General features: G+C 48.6%; 1 protein-coding gene across 2 annotated transcripts in view; it reads left to right on the top strand.

The window, feature by feature from the left end:
- UBE2D1 (ubiquitin conjugating enzyme E2 D1) overlaps nucleotides 1-15,464 on the top strand; it is a 370,982-nt gene that overhangs the window by 111,115 nt on the left and 244,403 nt on the right. The window contains exon 1 of one of the 2 annotated variants that reach the window (XM_069611234.1): nucleotides 6,546-6,906. The exons of the other annotated variant lie outside the window; for it this stretch is intronic. Coding sequence (XP_069467335.1) covers nucleotides 6,883-6,906 — 24 coding nt within the window. The 5' untranslated portion in view covers nucleotides 6,546-6,882. Of the gene's footprint in view, nucleotides 1-6,545; nucleotides 6,907-15,464 lie in introns of those variants that run through there. 2 annotated transcript variants of the gene reach the window in all.

Below are 15,464 nucleotides of genomic sequence, written 5' to 3'. Positions count from 1 at the left end.
CGCGCCGGCGGCGGCCATCTTGAGAGCGCGGGAGCCCTCTCCGTTTCGCTCTTCACTCGCCTCGGGTTCGCTCTTGGGGCTCTGATTTTCCTTGAATTTTGCATCCGATGGTGCCCCAGTGTGTCAGCTATCGATGCAGGTGTCAGAAGTGTATAGAACTCTCAGGAATCAGGCTATAAAAGACAGGATATTTGCGGCGGTCACAGAGCCGATCAAACTCACGTCCGCTCCATTGCACTGCTGGCCACGCCCCCTCCGTCCTACGCCCTTTTGTATTTAGAAGTAAGGATTGGCAATAGGCTTATTAGTATAGGCCCTTTTATTTTGACAGACTCGACTAGGACTGCGTTATTATTATTTGATGGTCGTAGCTTGCTCCCATCCTTAGATTTAGGTTTAGATAAGCGTTCATCCAACCCATTTGAAGTTCAATAAACACCCTTGAACTGTGATCACTTGTGTGTCTTCACTGATTGACCATGCTGGTCTTACAACTGTCATGGTTTGAATGGAGAAGTCAGATTATGTGGAAGCTTTGATTACATTTCTGATATGTATTTATGCGATTGCCCACCCTGGATGCTGGGATTCAATAGTACTGTTTGTCTTGGCAAGTCCAGAGCCCAAATCGTTGGGATCATGATAACTAGGAGATATTTTCATTGAGGTTCAGGCGTTAACCGGTTGGGAACCAAGTTTCAGTTGTGGGTCAGCTAAAGAAAGAGGATGAAAGATGGAAGTCAGAGGATGTGTTACGCTCACCTGGCTCCCACAGGGGTGTCGGTCAGACCCGGACAGCTGCGGTCTCCACCCACGTGATGCGTAGTGCAGCGATGACTGACTGGATCTGCCCTCCTAATCTTGTCTGCTTAAACCGTAGAAATATTCTCCTGCAAGTGGAAAGATGGATTTAGCCACTTGTGGATTCAAGTGATGACACCCTCACAGTCCTCCCCAACTAATCACCTCCTAAATGCCCTCACAGCAATTTTACCTCATATTCTTGAAAGATGAGCTCTCCATCCTGCGTGGATTTGCAGGGGTGCGTCGATTCCAGTTACTTCACTGGTTTGAAGGCTCGGGAGAGTTCCGGAGAGTATTGACTCTGAGGTTCCTGGTGAGGACCAGTAAGTATTAAGTTCATAGAGTTCAATATGTCCGATGTTTACTCTTGTTCCCCCTTCCTTTCTTGTCTTGCAGCTGGCTCGTGAAAAGATGCTCTTGTGGCAGCTGGTGGCGCTCAGGTAAGAGTCTGTATTACCCGGCGCTGTCCGGTAAATGTTGCATGGGGACAACGTGTTGTTTTGTCACTCTTTACAGATAGGGCACGTGAAAATATGGAGAGTCACAAAAGGATGCCTCCGGTGGTAAATCAGGTAAGTCTATGGTGGTAAGAATTATATTTGTTGGTTCCCTCGGCTCACCTTGTGCTTTTCTTTTGTCTCCTAGGTGCCGAAGTTCGGCGAAGAAATGATGGAGGCAGCGCTGACCCAAAGGATGCTGTGAAGACTGGTGAGTATGGCACGGTGCTGCAGCTGGAGTTGCGGCGCGTGCAGAAATGATGTTCTTTACAGGTCCAGAGACAAGATGGATCCAGAATCAGGTGTGGAATAGAAATAAGTTTGTTTTCTAACCTTGTCCCTTTCTTTCCTCTTTGTTTTAGGAGCTCCGGATTCGAGGCGGGCGTGGCAGAAGACTGGATGCAGGCTGCAGGCACGGTGAGTGTTACGCTGCTGGATGCAGAATAACGCAAAGCGTGTGTTGCTGGTCGGGCGTGGTTTAAATAGCCTCAAAAGTAAGTAAGAAAAGTAAGAAGCCCCTAGAACCACACCCGAGTAAAAAATAGTCCCTGTAGAAAAAGAGTCCCTTTCAGGCTTCATGTTGGATTGGAGTCATTTGCAGCATGGTCTGCCTGAGGTAAGTAATGACTATGAGCCTGGTGCCTTAGGCGCCAGGACTAATTCCTACTATGAGCCTGGCGCCTAAGGCGCCAGGACTGAACCCAGATAGCCCCTACCCGGGGCTGCTGAGGTTTTACTAAATGTCTAGATGCCTGCTCCCGGGGCTGATGGGCTTGGTCCGGATGCCTGGGGGTAGGCATCATGACAGGATGTTAAAACCAACTATGGACTGTGATTGGTTATAATTATTTTATTTATAACACGCTCCGCCCGCTTTTTGTCTCACTTTTTTGATCCCCCTCTTTCTTCCGCTCCCGGTTTTGACCGCTTCTCCCTTTGGTGGGTCTCGTCCCGTTTTCTCCTGACTAGTGCTTTTTTCCTCTTTTGGCAGCGTTCTTCACTCTGCCTCTCTATCAAGCTCCTCGTCTCGTTCCGTGTATACTTTTCCGTTTCAATCCTTATGCTACCTTTGTGCTTTTCCCTTGCCTTTTGCTTTACTTTTGTTCCCTTTTTGTTTTTCTTTTGTCCCGCTACGGAACGTACTTTCGGCTCTGCCACCGCACCAGGCTGTAGCAGCATTTTCCACCACTCTGCCTGTGCCGCCTGTGCAGTTGGAGTGAGGGCGTCTGCTGCTCTCCACCGCCTGCTTCCTTGCGGGTCCTGCCTTTTCTCGGATTGTCTCTACACTCACATTTCTTCATACAAGGACAAGCAAACCTTCCTGGCAATTGTCAACTACCTTAACTATTATGTTTCAAGGACGTCATTCAGGAATCTATCACACAAGAGGTTTTTTCTGCCACTGGCTTTTTCCTCTTATTGGCGTCCTCGGGAGGGGGTCCTTTGCCTGCTTGGTTCCTTAAGGCGGTATAGAGGCTTCTACCCGAGGGAGGCCGTATCTCTTCTGAAAAAAGTGGACTATGCAGAGAATGAAGGGCAAGAATCATCCATCCTCGTCAGAAGAATCAGGTGAGGAGGAGGGGGACTTAAGTGAAGAATAGGAGGAAGCTGATGGTCTTGACAGCAGAATACACATGGGAATCACAACAAGTTGCAGCGTTTTCTGAGATCAAAAAGAGAATCTTGCACGCTGTCATGGGTCGGACAGCCTGGCGGCTCTGGTACACCTGGCGACTCCGCCGCCATTAGAATGTCCCGTTACGTTTCCTTTCTTTCTATGGTGACGTTGTAGTCTTGCTTGATTTCACTTTCCTTGGGGGTTCTTAGCCTCGCCTCTCACTTCCTTCCTTACGTTGTAACCCTATTGCTTACTTTCGCTTTTGGGCTCTGACAATAGTGGTTTTCCTCTTGGTTGGCCGTATTTTGGCTGCTTTCCTTCTCCATGCTTCTGCTGCCCTCTCCCTAGCTGTCTCTCGCTGCGCAGACAGGCTTTCTACAGTGTCTCGTCACTTGCGCTGTTCTTTGTTTTCTTTCTGGTTTTCTTGCCTCTGGTCTTCCTTGCCACGCGGTTCCTTTTTTCTATCTTCCTCTTTTATTGTTTTGGCGGCATTTCCCTGCCGGACTTACCTCTTTCCCGAGTTCTGTGGCTTATCGTGCTGGACATTGGTCTATTATTGCTCTTCCTATTCCTTACCTATTTCCCTCTCGGGGAAACCTGCTGGGAAACCTGCTTGTACCATCCGCGGAACTATCTGGCTGTGTTAATATCTTCAAAGAACAGACTACAACTTCCACCTGCCGAACAAGAGATTTTTTCCGCCTTGTGCTTTTTCCTCTTGTTTTGGGTGTTCCCGGGCAGGGGTCCAGTGACTGCTGTGGTTACTATGGTAGAATTGTGGCTTCCATCCGGGGAAGGCATACCTCTTCTCTAAGAAGAAGTCTACTCTACGAAAGAAAGGAAGGAAGCAAAAGACCTGTTCAGAAGACAGAGGAGAGGAGGAAGGGGATATTCAAATACACAGCGAATCTGATTCAGAGATTGTTGGTAAACCTGACACACGCACCCTGTCTCAAACCGTTCAATCCCGAATGAGATACGTACATAACGACGGACGCCAGTGCATACCGCTTGGGCACCACCCTTACCCAAAAGAAGGGGGATACGGAAAATATAGTTGCCTTTGCGTCAAAAGCGCTGTCCACCTCAGAAAATAACTACTCTACTGTCGAAAAGGAGATGCTGGTGTGTGCTTGGGCTGTGGAGTATTTCAGGTCATACGTTTGGGGAACCAAATTCCGCTTAGTCACTGACCACAAACCCCTAGTACACATGCTGAGCTCTGACGGCACAAAAACAGCAACACCACGACTATCGCTGCAAAACTGCAGGAGTATACATATGAGATGACTTACATTGCGGACTGCATGTCCAGCACCACATTTCTCAAAGACGAATGTGCAGTGGCATCCATAGGCGACCTAAGGAACAGAGACTTTATGGAGATGAGCAAGCTACATTGGCAGGAAGAAATGGAACACGATGACGCCTTCGGCCGAGTAGCAGAATGGACACACAAAGGGCGGCCCAACGAGAGAGCAGTGCCGGAAGGTCTGCGACCATACTGGAAAGTGAGCGACTAAATCACAAAACTTGATGGTCTCATAATGAGAGGCGATCGTTTAATTCCCCCAAGAGGCATCCACAAGGTGATATTGTGCAGAGCGCATGCAGGTCATCTGGGCAGCAATATGACACGATGCAGAGTGTGTGAAGCATACTGGTGACCCGGAATGAACCAAGACATAAGGGCAATGATCGAAAGATGCTATGAATGCACAAACGGCGGCGAACGACTGAAGGTGAGGCAGGCACCCATGATACCCACAGAAATATCTCACACGGCGCCTGGAACAAAATAGGGCTGTATTTCATTGGCCCGCTGGATGGCATGTCTAGCGACAACAGGTACGTGGTAGTCATGGTGGACTACTTCTCCAAGTGGTTCGAAATTGAATTTGTGTCGGACATCACCACAAGCACAGTCATATAAGTACTCACTGCTGTTTTTCAAAGGGAAGGGCTCCCCAAAGAGATTGTAGCAGACAATGGAGTGCAACTAGTTTCCAGGGAGATGGAAAGCTTCCTAAAGAAGCACAATATCCGTCAGTTGAGAGCAAGCCTGTACCACCCAGAAGCCAATGGTCTGGTCGAAAGGGCAAACCAGTTCATCAAAAGTGCCTTACAACTGGCATGCACATCAGGTATGAATCAAGACGGTAGCAGCACATCACTTGATGCCAAATACCATCACGGGAGTATCTCAGTTTCAATTCTTGAGAGGGAGAAGGGCCGCATCCACACTGGTACCACTGTGGCTACACAAAGTCAGAGAGGACGATGACATCGACATGAGCAACATTGTTTTCAGATTGCAAAAGAACAAGGAGATCATGAAATCTCAAGGCAACAAACGCAGAGCAGCCCATCGCACAGAGGTCAATGAAGGGGACTTGGTGAAAATACACCTACCCCACAAAGACGCCACCACGGGCTCCAAATATAGCAAGGTCATAGAAGTTACCCGGAAAGGAACCAACCATGCCCACACCAGTGATGGAAAAAGGTGGAACCTGAAAAGAGTGACTGTGTACCAGAAAGGAGCGTCCACTACCTCCCCCTCGAGGGGGGCAGGAAACGACCATGAACAATGGGGATTAGCCAGCGACCCCCAACAACCAGAGACGGACAGCACGGAAGAAGGGAACCAAAGTGAACATGCCCACATGAGCACCACACCCTGGTTTAGAGAACCACACCCGATAAGCAACCTAAATGGACCAGGCCCCATTTGACACATCTCGCATAACCACCCAATCCCCAAGTGCAACCACCAACCAGAACAGGCCCCAAAGGGAGAGAAAAAAACCAACCAAGTTCACAGACTGCGTCATGGACTAGGAACCATCCTTTCCTTTGGAAGGAGTTGTGTGAGGACTCCTCGCGAGATATGGCGAGACTTAAATCGCAAGGGAATCGCGATCCGCGCCACAGTCGGAGCGGAGACAAAAGAGTGCACACAGGCCTCGGCGCTCCTCCTGCTTAGTGATTCAGCCCTCCCAGAGCCTGTCTCCCACAGGCCCCTTTGAGCAGAGCACATAGCTCTCAACCATTTGTAGTGCAAAGGCGGGTGACACCACCCGATTTTGTTTTTGGCATGTGAAACGCCCATTGGAATGAATGGGCGTGCAGGAGGCTTGGCGGGTGAGCCAGCCCTTCACAAGGCGGGTGACACCCGCCAAAAGCGTGTGAATTGAGAGTTATGAGAGCATAACTCCATGGCTGAAGACAGCCTCCTGGGAGCTCTAGCTTGAAAGGGATGTCAACTCCCTTTTGACTGATGCCATAAAGTGAAGACAACTGTACTGGCTAGAAGAACAGAACAGTCACTGTGAGTACTGGCCTTTCCCCTCCCTGGACTAAAATACTAGAATACCCCAGGTATCTAATTAGGGCCACCACAGCAACGTTTGTGTGAGTTCATTTTATTTATATTAAGGTGGCATTTACGTTGTTAACCTAAACAATTTTTAGCACATTTTATTTGTCTTATAAACAGGTAAAACAGATCACGGTCGGTTATTATTGCAATTAGTATGACAACTGTGGCTTACAAGATGGCAGCGCAGCTACTCCGAAGCCTTCCCATCCAGTTTCCCACAGCCCACTGTGTCCGTCGGGTAGTCTCTCTTCTATGCCAATGTGCCAAAGTTGCATTTCCTCGTAGGAAGTGCAGAGCTCGTTTTATGAGACGAGGCGTGGCCACGGGTTGACAGCGCTGACTGCATTTCCCGGCATGCACGGATCTGCGCTAGACTTGCCTATAAGTAAAAGCGGAAACAAAAGGCGGCGAAAGCACCATAGTACTGTGAATCACGAGAGTCTGAGTGAGTCAGGGGGAATCCGCTGAAACCGAAAGAGGAGGAGCCGGTGAGTCACCAAATCTTCGTCTCCCAGCACCGGTGGCAGCAAGTCCTGTGTCCAACGCTCTCTGCCGACCGCACCGTCTGCCAGCCTCCCCCCATGGCTCTCAAGCGGATACACAAGGTGGGCATTAGGTGCATCCAGACTTGGATGCACCGACGAATTGTTGGATGTGAACAGTGACGTTCCGAGGTTGTTTGCGAGTTCAATACATGAACTCACGGTTAAGAGTATGATCTGACATCTATTGAGTCGCATTCGCCGGCAGCTTTCCTTCACGTCACGATGACGACCAAGTTGTCGTCCATAACCTTCTTGACATTCTCCCGCCCTGGCTAGTGCCTTGAAGCCAGAAACTCTCCCTAGAAGGGCTATGCAGTTCGTATCTGGCCGAAGGCGCTATCACTGAGAGGCTGTCCCTACATTGGCCGCCATACTCGCGTCTCGCTTCCGCCTCCTGCACACTTTAGGAGCGAGGCCCCGAAGAACCAGAAAGGCGCCTTCTTCTCCGGGGTATAACGAGGCATCCCGCCTTTATTACCCCCAACGGGCATGTTAATTTCCAGCTCTGGCTGGCCTCTGCTTTCAGTACCTTGATGCTTACTGATTTAAACCTACTGTCCTGGTGCACACGCTTCAGAGTGGGGTTCGGCCTTCTGACACAGCACTGCCTTCTCTTTAGTTGAGCTGAAAGTCGCTACACCTAAAGACATGAAGCAGGTCCCGTCGTAAAGATGTACTTGCGGCCTGATCTTAATGATCGCTATTTAGCTGCCACTTGAATGTTGGTGCAGCCGGATTTACTTGACACCAGCTTGTACCCAGGATTCGAAATGGCTGGGAGCTATTTAGCTCATGGTAATGGAATAGGAGTACCTGGTTGGGTTGTTACCAACAGCTGCCAGAGCTACTTTTGACTCCCGAGATCATCTGATGCCATACACGCATGCATATCTCGGTTCAACTGTATTTGGGAATGTGTATGATGGAACATTGGATTACATTTATGACGTAATAGGTACTAAACCTCACGGTATGATGTGCACTCCACGTGGAAGTTACTGTTCCTCGTGCTTTGCCAGATGCCCAGGATTTAGTTTTAGCTACTACTCATGAACTCCTTACTTCGGTCTCGGTGTGCCAGTGGGTACTTGACTCCCCAGGTCAAGTGTTGCCATGCAAACGTACCCATCCGTCCTTTCCTTGTATAAAGGGCCACTAGGGCATCACAAATTATTTAAAGCTGGGGGATATGTAGTAAAATAGTTTTTCTCGCTCGATGGTTAGGTGTGCACTTATTGCCTCTGCCCTCCTCTCCAGAGGTAAACATGTTTACTAGGGACTGGTTTTAGCTTCTGCTTTCGCCGAGCATTGCATTTATTGTTAATTGTCATAGGAACTTTCTTGTTGAATTTAACAGTATGTGATGGACATGCACTGTCTTTGTTGTGTTGACGATTCAACTTTGTACTCTTGTTCACTGACACAGCCTTGTTTGTAGCCTCTTTGACATGCTGTGGGTTTTTATGATTACAATTCTGGAAACACATCTCACCTCCCCCTGCCCATTTTAACTTTTTGTTTGTAGCTTTTTCAATGTATTCGTTTTATTTATTCAGAAGGAGAATAACCAGGTTACAACAGTCATTCTCTTTTGATTACTTTAAATGCTTCTTACTATAAACCCATTGCTAACATCTCTAACATCCAGCGTGCTCATGTAACTTTACATTACATCCCCAACAAGTGTCCCTTTACCCCAACAACTACCCCCCACCCCTTTGAACCAACTTGCACAGTTTTACTGTGCTTCTCCATAGTTGGTTTCCGTCCGTCCATCCAGGGGTTGTGCGTTGTCTGTTTTCTTGTGTCTAAACAAACATGAGCATTTTTTAGTATCGAGGGTTTGTGAAAGTAGTTTTCTCTTTCACGTATCCCTGAAAGGGGTTCCAAAATTGTCCTGCCTTTAGGACACATATCTTCTCCATTGCCATGACCCCCCCCCCCCCAGATCTTGACCTACCACCAAGCTATTATCGGGCCCAATTCAGTTTTCAACCCTTGTGCCAGTGTAATTCACACTGTCCTCAAGTGTGATGAGGGTAGCCTTGTGCCCGCTTGCCGTGTATGTACCCACTACCACTGCCTTAGTAAGACCACCTTTGGTGTCATTTTCAGGGTCACCCCCATTATCTTTTGTGCTCCAGCATCACTTTACAGTACATTACTGCTTTTGAGCATGCCCACCACGTGTGGTAGAGTTCCCTCTCCCACTACATTGTCTCCAGCATTCTGGGGGGTACTTTGCATTTATTTTATGTAGACGATAAGGGGGACATATGCCACCTGTAGCAGTTTGTAGGCTCACTCTTTGATCTCTGTGCATTTAGATGTTCTATGTGCCCTCATACAAATCTGTCGGCATTCCTCTTCCGTGATGTCTTTCTCACATTTATCTTTATACAGAAGCTCGGTTCCGATTTGCACACTGTCCAATAGTCTATATAGTCTAGAGGCCCCTCACGCAGTTGTTCCTTCCTAGATAGTCCATTTGAGCCCAACTGGGGCTCTAGTATCCGCTTTCTTCACCGCTGCTTGGGATATCGAGTGTCTAATTTGCGTATATCTTTCCTTCTCCCCGATGGAGAGTAGTTCTCAAACAGAAGGGGGCCCCCACCCTGGTACATGTCTTTTAGGATTATGTTCCCGCGCCCGTCCACTTTTCCCAGAATTTCTGTTGTAGGCCCGTCCGTGGTGAAGTCCGCATCATGTGCTAGAGGGGAAAAGGGACTCAGTCCCCGCCATATTTTTTTTCTTAGAGCGCCTTATCACAGCTATGCAAAGACTGGCTAGTGGCTTCCAATAATTGACCCCCTGCTTCTTGGGCTCCAGTGTTGAGGGCGTGTAATGACTTTAATGGGATGCTTGTGACCGCTTGCTCTATCCCACACCATCAGTCTAATGTCTTGTCCAGCCCATTTCAACATTGGTGCTAAGTGTATGTATCTCTCTGTCTGGAACCCCTAACCCACCCAACCCCCAAAAAGGGTTGGGCGCATCAGGATTTTCTTGTGACTGCAACTTCTTGCCTTGCTATTTAAAGGCGAATATTGCCATCTGTGATTCTTAAACCATTCGGGGTGGTATGTCTACAGGCAGCAAGCCCACCATGTAAAGCATATGGGGCAAGGGGTCATTTTTATTGCCGCAGGTCTTGCGAACCAGGACAACTCTCGGGCTTCCCATCTGTGCATGTTGTCCTGCAGCTGTGTTTAAGAGCGCTATGGGGTGGTAACTGGCTTAGTCTGTGTGGGATCTTTCCCTGATCATCGTGCGCGTGTGCGTGTGTGTGTGACCTTGTCGTTCTCCGTGATCTGGGGAAGGGGCACAAATGACATGTGGGTTCTTTGCTTTTCTAGTACCAAATGTTCACGTTTTAACAGCCCTTCATGGAACCTAACCATTATTTTCCTTTTCCCCTCCTCTGCTGTGCGTGCCCCCCGCCCCCATTCATTTTTAAGTTGGGTTATATAGTTTCATGATCTTTGTTTCGTTAGTTTGGCTGCTAGGAATTTGTTCGCTTTCCCTCCCTGTGTAATGTATGTTTACAAGTTTGTGCCACCCGGTCTGCGATATGCGCTTCCAGCTGGACTCCAATTTTCCTTGGGGTTCGCAATGATTTTTGTCTGTCGGGTTTTATGCTGGACTACCTCCCTTTGGAGTTTCTTCATGAGGGCTCTCGCTAGTGAATGCAGCGGCTTGTGAGATGAATTCTCCCCGAACTACCGCTTACCCCGCCTCCCACACTATCCTCCAGGTCTGTTTCCCCATTATTATTGTCTTTAAAGTAATTACTTATTATTCCCTCCATATGAGCTCTAAGTGAAAGGTCCCCTAGTAACATCTTTTAGTCTCCAGTGTATCTGTCTTCTCTCCTCATTGCCCTAATCACATTGTAGAATCACTGGTGCATGGTCAGATATTTCACCCCTATTTCTACATTTGTCACTTGGGGGGTATCAGTGTCACTGCTACTAAATCATGTCAATCCTAGAATAATCCTTGTGTACAGCAGCGTAATGCGTATATTCCTTATTTTGCTCCTGAAACAATTGTTTCGATTAACCCCCCGGTCTCTAGATTTTCCAGAGTGGCTGCCTGTTCTTCTGGTCGCTGATGATGCTGGGAGTATTTTATCTAATGCCAGGTCCATCCCAAAGTTAAAATCCCCACCTATCACCAGCCTCCCAGTTTCCGCAATATCCCGGTTATGTGTCTGGTTTCTCAATGGGGACATATTGATCCCCAGATATCTGCCTTCTGCGTCTTTGTGTAGGTGTTGCTTCTTAAACCCCAGGTCGCAATTGAGTATTGCTACACCCCCCCCCCCCCCCGGCCCCCTGTGTCTTTGTTCCCACTTGAGGCATAAAATTGGTGGGGGAAGACCCTGTGAGCCATCATCGTTCATCCCCAGGGAAGAGATGCGTTTCTTGCAGAATCCCCATCGATGCTTCGATCTCCCCAGAATTGAGGCGTTTCGGTGGCGAGTTTAACCCTTGTACATTCAGGGTTACTGTTACTTCAGCCATTTTGTGTGGCTATGGGTCCGTATTGCCTTTCACATTCTACCACTCCTTCTCGGTTTCCTGCTCCTCCATGCATTGAGCCTCCCCCTCATCCCTTGAGCTCTAAACCATATCCCGTCTCCTTCCCCTCACCCTCTCCCCAACTTCTCCCTCTCCCTTTGTCCCAATGTGGCCAGGGCTCTGCAGAACCCCCCAGCCCCCTGGTGGCCTCCCAGGGCGTTGGGCCAAATTCCCTCCCAGGATTTCCTTGCGCCAGGATACTTCATACCCTGAGTTGGATTCCAAGTTGTGTTGCACTCCTACCTCAGTTTGGGCTATCAATCTTTGCTTAATGTGGCCTTCCTCCTCCTTACAAGCCACCTTTGACAGTCTAACGTCTCGAGTTTGTTATTGTCTTCCTCTACCCGGGCCATTCTTGGAGACCAGTCGGTTTCACACCCCTTCCACGTCTCCTTTTGTCTGTTGTCCATTCCCACGGTCTGTCAGCTTCTTTTGACGTCGACGGGTGGCATTCCACGGATTTACGGAGGTTCAAACCTGGAATATCCTTACCCTTTTTCAGATCTAATCTGCAGGAATTAGATCGACCCTGTGAGCTGTATTCAAGCGGGGTTAATCGTAATCCTATGCTTACTTGGAGCAACGAGAAAACACCTACATCATTTATGGCGACTGTCGCCTAAACGCTGACGGGGTGCTGCCATGAGATAAAACAAAGGCATAGATACGGGGACTAAGAGCCGAACAAAGGGGGACAGAATGTTTTTGATTCTCCCAGACCATCGGGGTGAGGTCCAAACCGGCGGTACAATTCCACAAATTCTTGCTCGAGTTTTTACTAGTCTGGCGCAGCCCGGCTTGACAAAAGTTGTAGGGTAGGAGTATGAAACACAGAAGAATCAACGCATTTTGAACAGCTGTGCAATTAACTCAATCACACACCAACTTGAGTTGCTTTTTTGTTTTTTAGATCTACATGTCCTGATGAGGTGCACTGGTCGGAAAGTGTTATCGATTAGTTGCCCGAAACTCGAGTCGACACAACCATAGTCCTGACTCCAACCAGGAGTTGGACGTTACTTGGGTTATTTATAGAAACGCTGTGGCAATTGAATATATTAGAAACAATCCGACAATATATACCAATTTTCTGAATTTAGATTGATGCGCTTTATGACTATAAATACTAGTTGGCAACCGAAGGTCTATGGGTTAGACCGTTTGTTCTTTTCTTAGAACATACAATACAGATTGCGGTTGTTGCACAAGTATGAATGATATTGGTTTGACTGGGTATAAAAGGGTATGTGATGAATGTTTTTGAGACTTAAGGTCCCTGGTTGGTGTGGTGCTTTTTTATAACTCGGTTTTTAACGATTGTTAACGAATTGATTGTAATGTTTTTTGTATACTCATTTCTATATCGGTGAGATTATAAAAGCAAGAAAATAAACCAAAATAAATTGCTTATACCCACACTTTTTTCAGTAATTGGTCCCCGGTGGAAGGGATTGGTTGGTTTTCACTTGAGTGTTTTACATTTAAATGCTAAGAGGGTTGGTACGTCATTGACATTTGTACCTTTTTTGTATGAAGCTTTTTTTTAGGTGCATTGTTTTGGGTTGTTCCTCCATGGTTCTGGTGCCCATCCATGTGTAACAACGAGTCCTCTTTGTATGTGTTAATTCGCCGGAGTTTACCTTCCCATGTAAAGGTTAACACGAAGGGGAATGTCCATTTGGAGGATATATGTTTTGCCATTGGGGCTTTCGTGACCAGTTGCATTAGTCTTCTCTTGTGTAATGTTTTTAAGTCTTGATAAAGCTGAATACGGCTTCCATTGACCGTCAGATAACTGATCTTGCCGCTCTCAAAATGTCTTCTTTCAGGATGTACAATGCAGGGCTACTAAAACATATCTGGGCCTTGCCCCCGGTTATTTTCTCTTGGGGTCAACATGGTGTATTCCATCTACTAGTGCTTCTTCGGTTTGGAACAGGCTACTAAAGCATTGCTGCATGGCGTTGTTTAGGTCAGTGTCCATAACTGATTCAGCCACTCCCTTGACCCTAATATTGGACTTGCGGGATCTGTTTTCCAGGTCCTCTGCCTGTATTTCCAGATTATTTGTTGCCCTGGCTAACCGTTCCAGCAAGACGCTGCACTGTTGCCTCCTCCACCATTTTAGAAAGGCCTTTTTCCACCATGTCCACTCTTTCACCCATTTCGTTCAACTCCCTTCTGACCTCTTGCAGGGCTGACTTCAGCTCCTCCATTTTGCCCATTTGTCGTGGAAGGAGTTAGTCATCCTAGCTTCCATTCCCTTTAGGCAGTTCAGCAGCTGCTCTTTGTCTGATGGCATCGTGGTAGGTGTTTCGTTAGTATCTGACCCCTTTTATCTCATGTGATGGTTTCGGTTGGCGGGGCGTCCTCCTGTTGCCTCTGCCTCAGCACCTTTCCAGTTGCCCCTCTTGGTGTTTCCTTACCTTTTGCTGTCGTTGGGTCGCTTCTTTTCCTTGTCCTTGGCATCAGCTAGCACTCTGGTTGGATCCCCTGGGTGCTGTTGCCCTTTGGTTTTTTTTTTTTGGACGAAGGTAGGTGGTGTGATGTTGGGTTGCTGGTCCGATGGCTCCCCCCTGTGGTCAGCCGGTTATGCATCTGTTAAGCAGTCTCCGTCCTCTGCCTCCTCCACTCCTTTCTGCTTTCCTGCCGGTTAGTTTTATGCCTTTCTTTGCTGCTAGGGCCATGCTGATCTTACACTCCTTGTCACTAGCACCCGGCCTCAGGTTTCTCTAGTCCTCAAGCTTTCTTTTATTCATGCTCGCTGTGTACTTGTGTCCTGGGGGTCCCACCATTGCTTCATATGAGGTTTCTCCAATCTGACTCCCTCTTATAGCTGCTGGGTGCAGAGCAGCCTCTACCTGCTGCCTTGTCGGAAGCAGGCTGCTTTTCTATCGGCCGAAGCCCTACCTGCACGTCGGGGCAGCTCTCACTGCTGCCTAGTGTTTAACATCCAGGCCAGGCGTCTTCCAGCATCTCTCTTGGACCCTCCTCTCTCAAATGCTCGATAGCCAGGGAGGGTGAGGGGGGCACCCTGATTCTTCCTCACCCGGGTTTCACTTTTTTTGCTGGGTTCCCCCCTCTCATGCAAGCATTTCAACCCCCAATCTTTCTGACCTGGTCCGAGTGCTGTTTTATTCCAGGAGGAACAGTGTGAGGCTGATGTCGACTGGTTTCCCCCCCACTCCGTTCAGCAGCGTATTGTTGATGGTGTCGCCACTTCTGCCGCCGTTCACACCAGTCCCGCTTGTCTTGTGCGTACCTTGTTCTTAATGTCCTCACTTCCAACGTGAATCCCCTTTGCAGTTTCTTCCAGGGGTGCTTCCTTGTGGGCCGGTGTTCTCGCAGCAGTGCTGGGTGCCTGTGCTAAACTTATGCAGAGGCTCTCTGCCTCTGTGTGTTTTTGGCCCCTGCTGTTGCCTGCTCCGGCTTGTCCATGTCTGCTGCTCTGATGCTGCTGTCCTTTCTAATGCTGCTGTCCTTTATTGCAGGTCTCTCTGCTCTTACCCAACTTGCGCCTCTGCTGTTAATCCTTTCGGCCACTTCTGCGGGGCTCGATACCTGGCCCTTTATCCGTCCTGCATGGTGTCAGGGCGGGCTGCAGCTTCCGCGTAGGACTCCGCACCATGCGGTTGAACGCTGTGCTGCGCTTCCAAACTCTCACCTCAGGCCGTACCTTGCTGCAGGTTCTGTCATCTGAGCGTTGTCACACCATCGTGGGTCGCTCCTGCTTGGGTACTGTTGTCATGCAGCCTCTGGGGCGTCGGGGGGGGGGGGGGGGGACAGCCCTCCGTCAGAGGCGCAGACTCAATCCTTCCGTTCTGCTGCTCTTGTTTGCCGGCGCCTCCCGCGTCTCTCCACATTCTGAGTTCAGGTTCGCTGCTAAATATTGTACCACTTTCGGGAGATTACAGCTGTTTTAGCATGCTTCAGGCACCTTATTCTCTCCGCCGGGATGGAGCTCCGAGTGCGCACCTTCGCGGGACAGTGGCCATCTTCTGACTCGCTTCTCAAAACTAGCGTTGCAGGCTTCCC

The sequence above is a fragment of the Ambystoma mexicanum genome, chromosome 8 (assembly GCF_040938575.1).
Source record: "Ambystoma mexicanum isolate Mex_15411 chromosome 8, UKY_AmexF1_1, whole genome shotgun sequence".
NCBI lineage: Eukaryota > Metazoa > Chordata > Amphibia > Caudata > Ambystomatidae > Ambystoma > Ambystoma mexicanum.
This window is presented reverse-complemented; position numbering and strand designations above follow the sequence as displayed.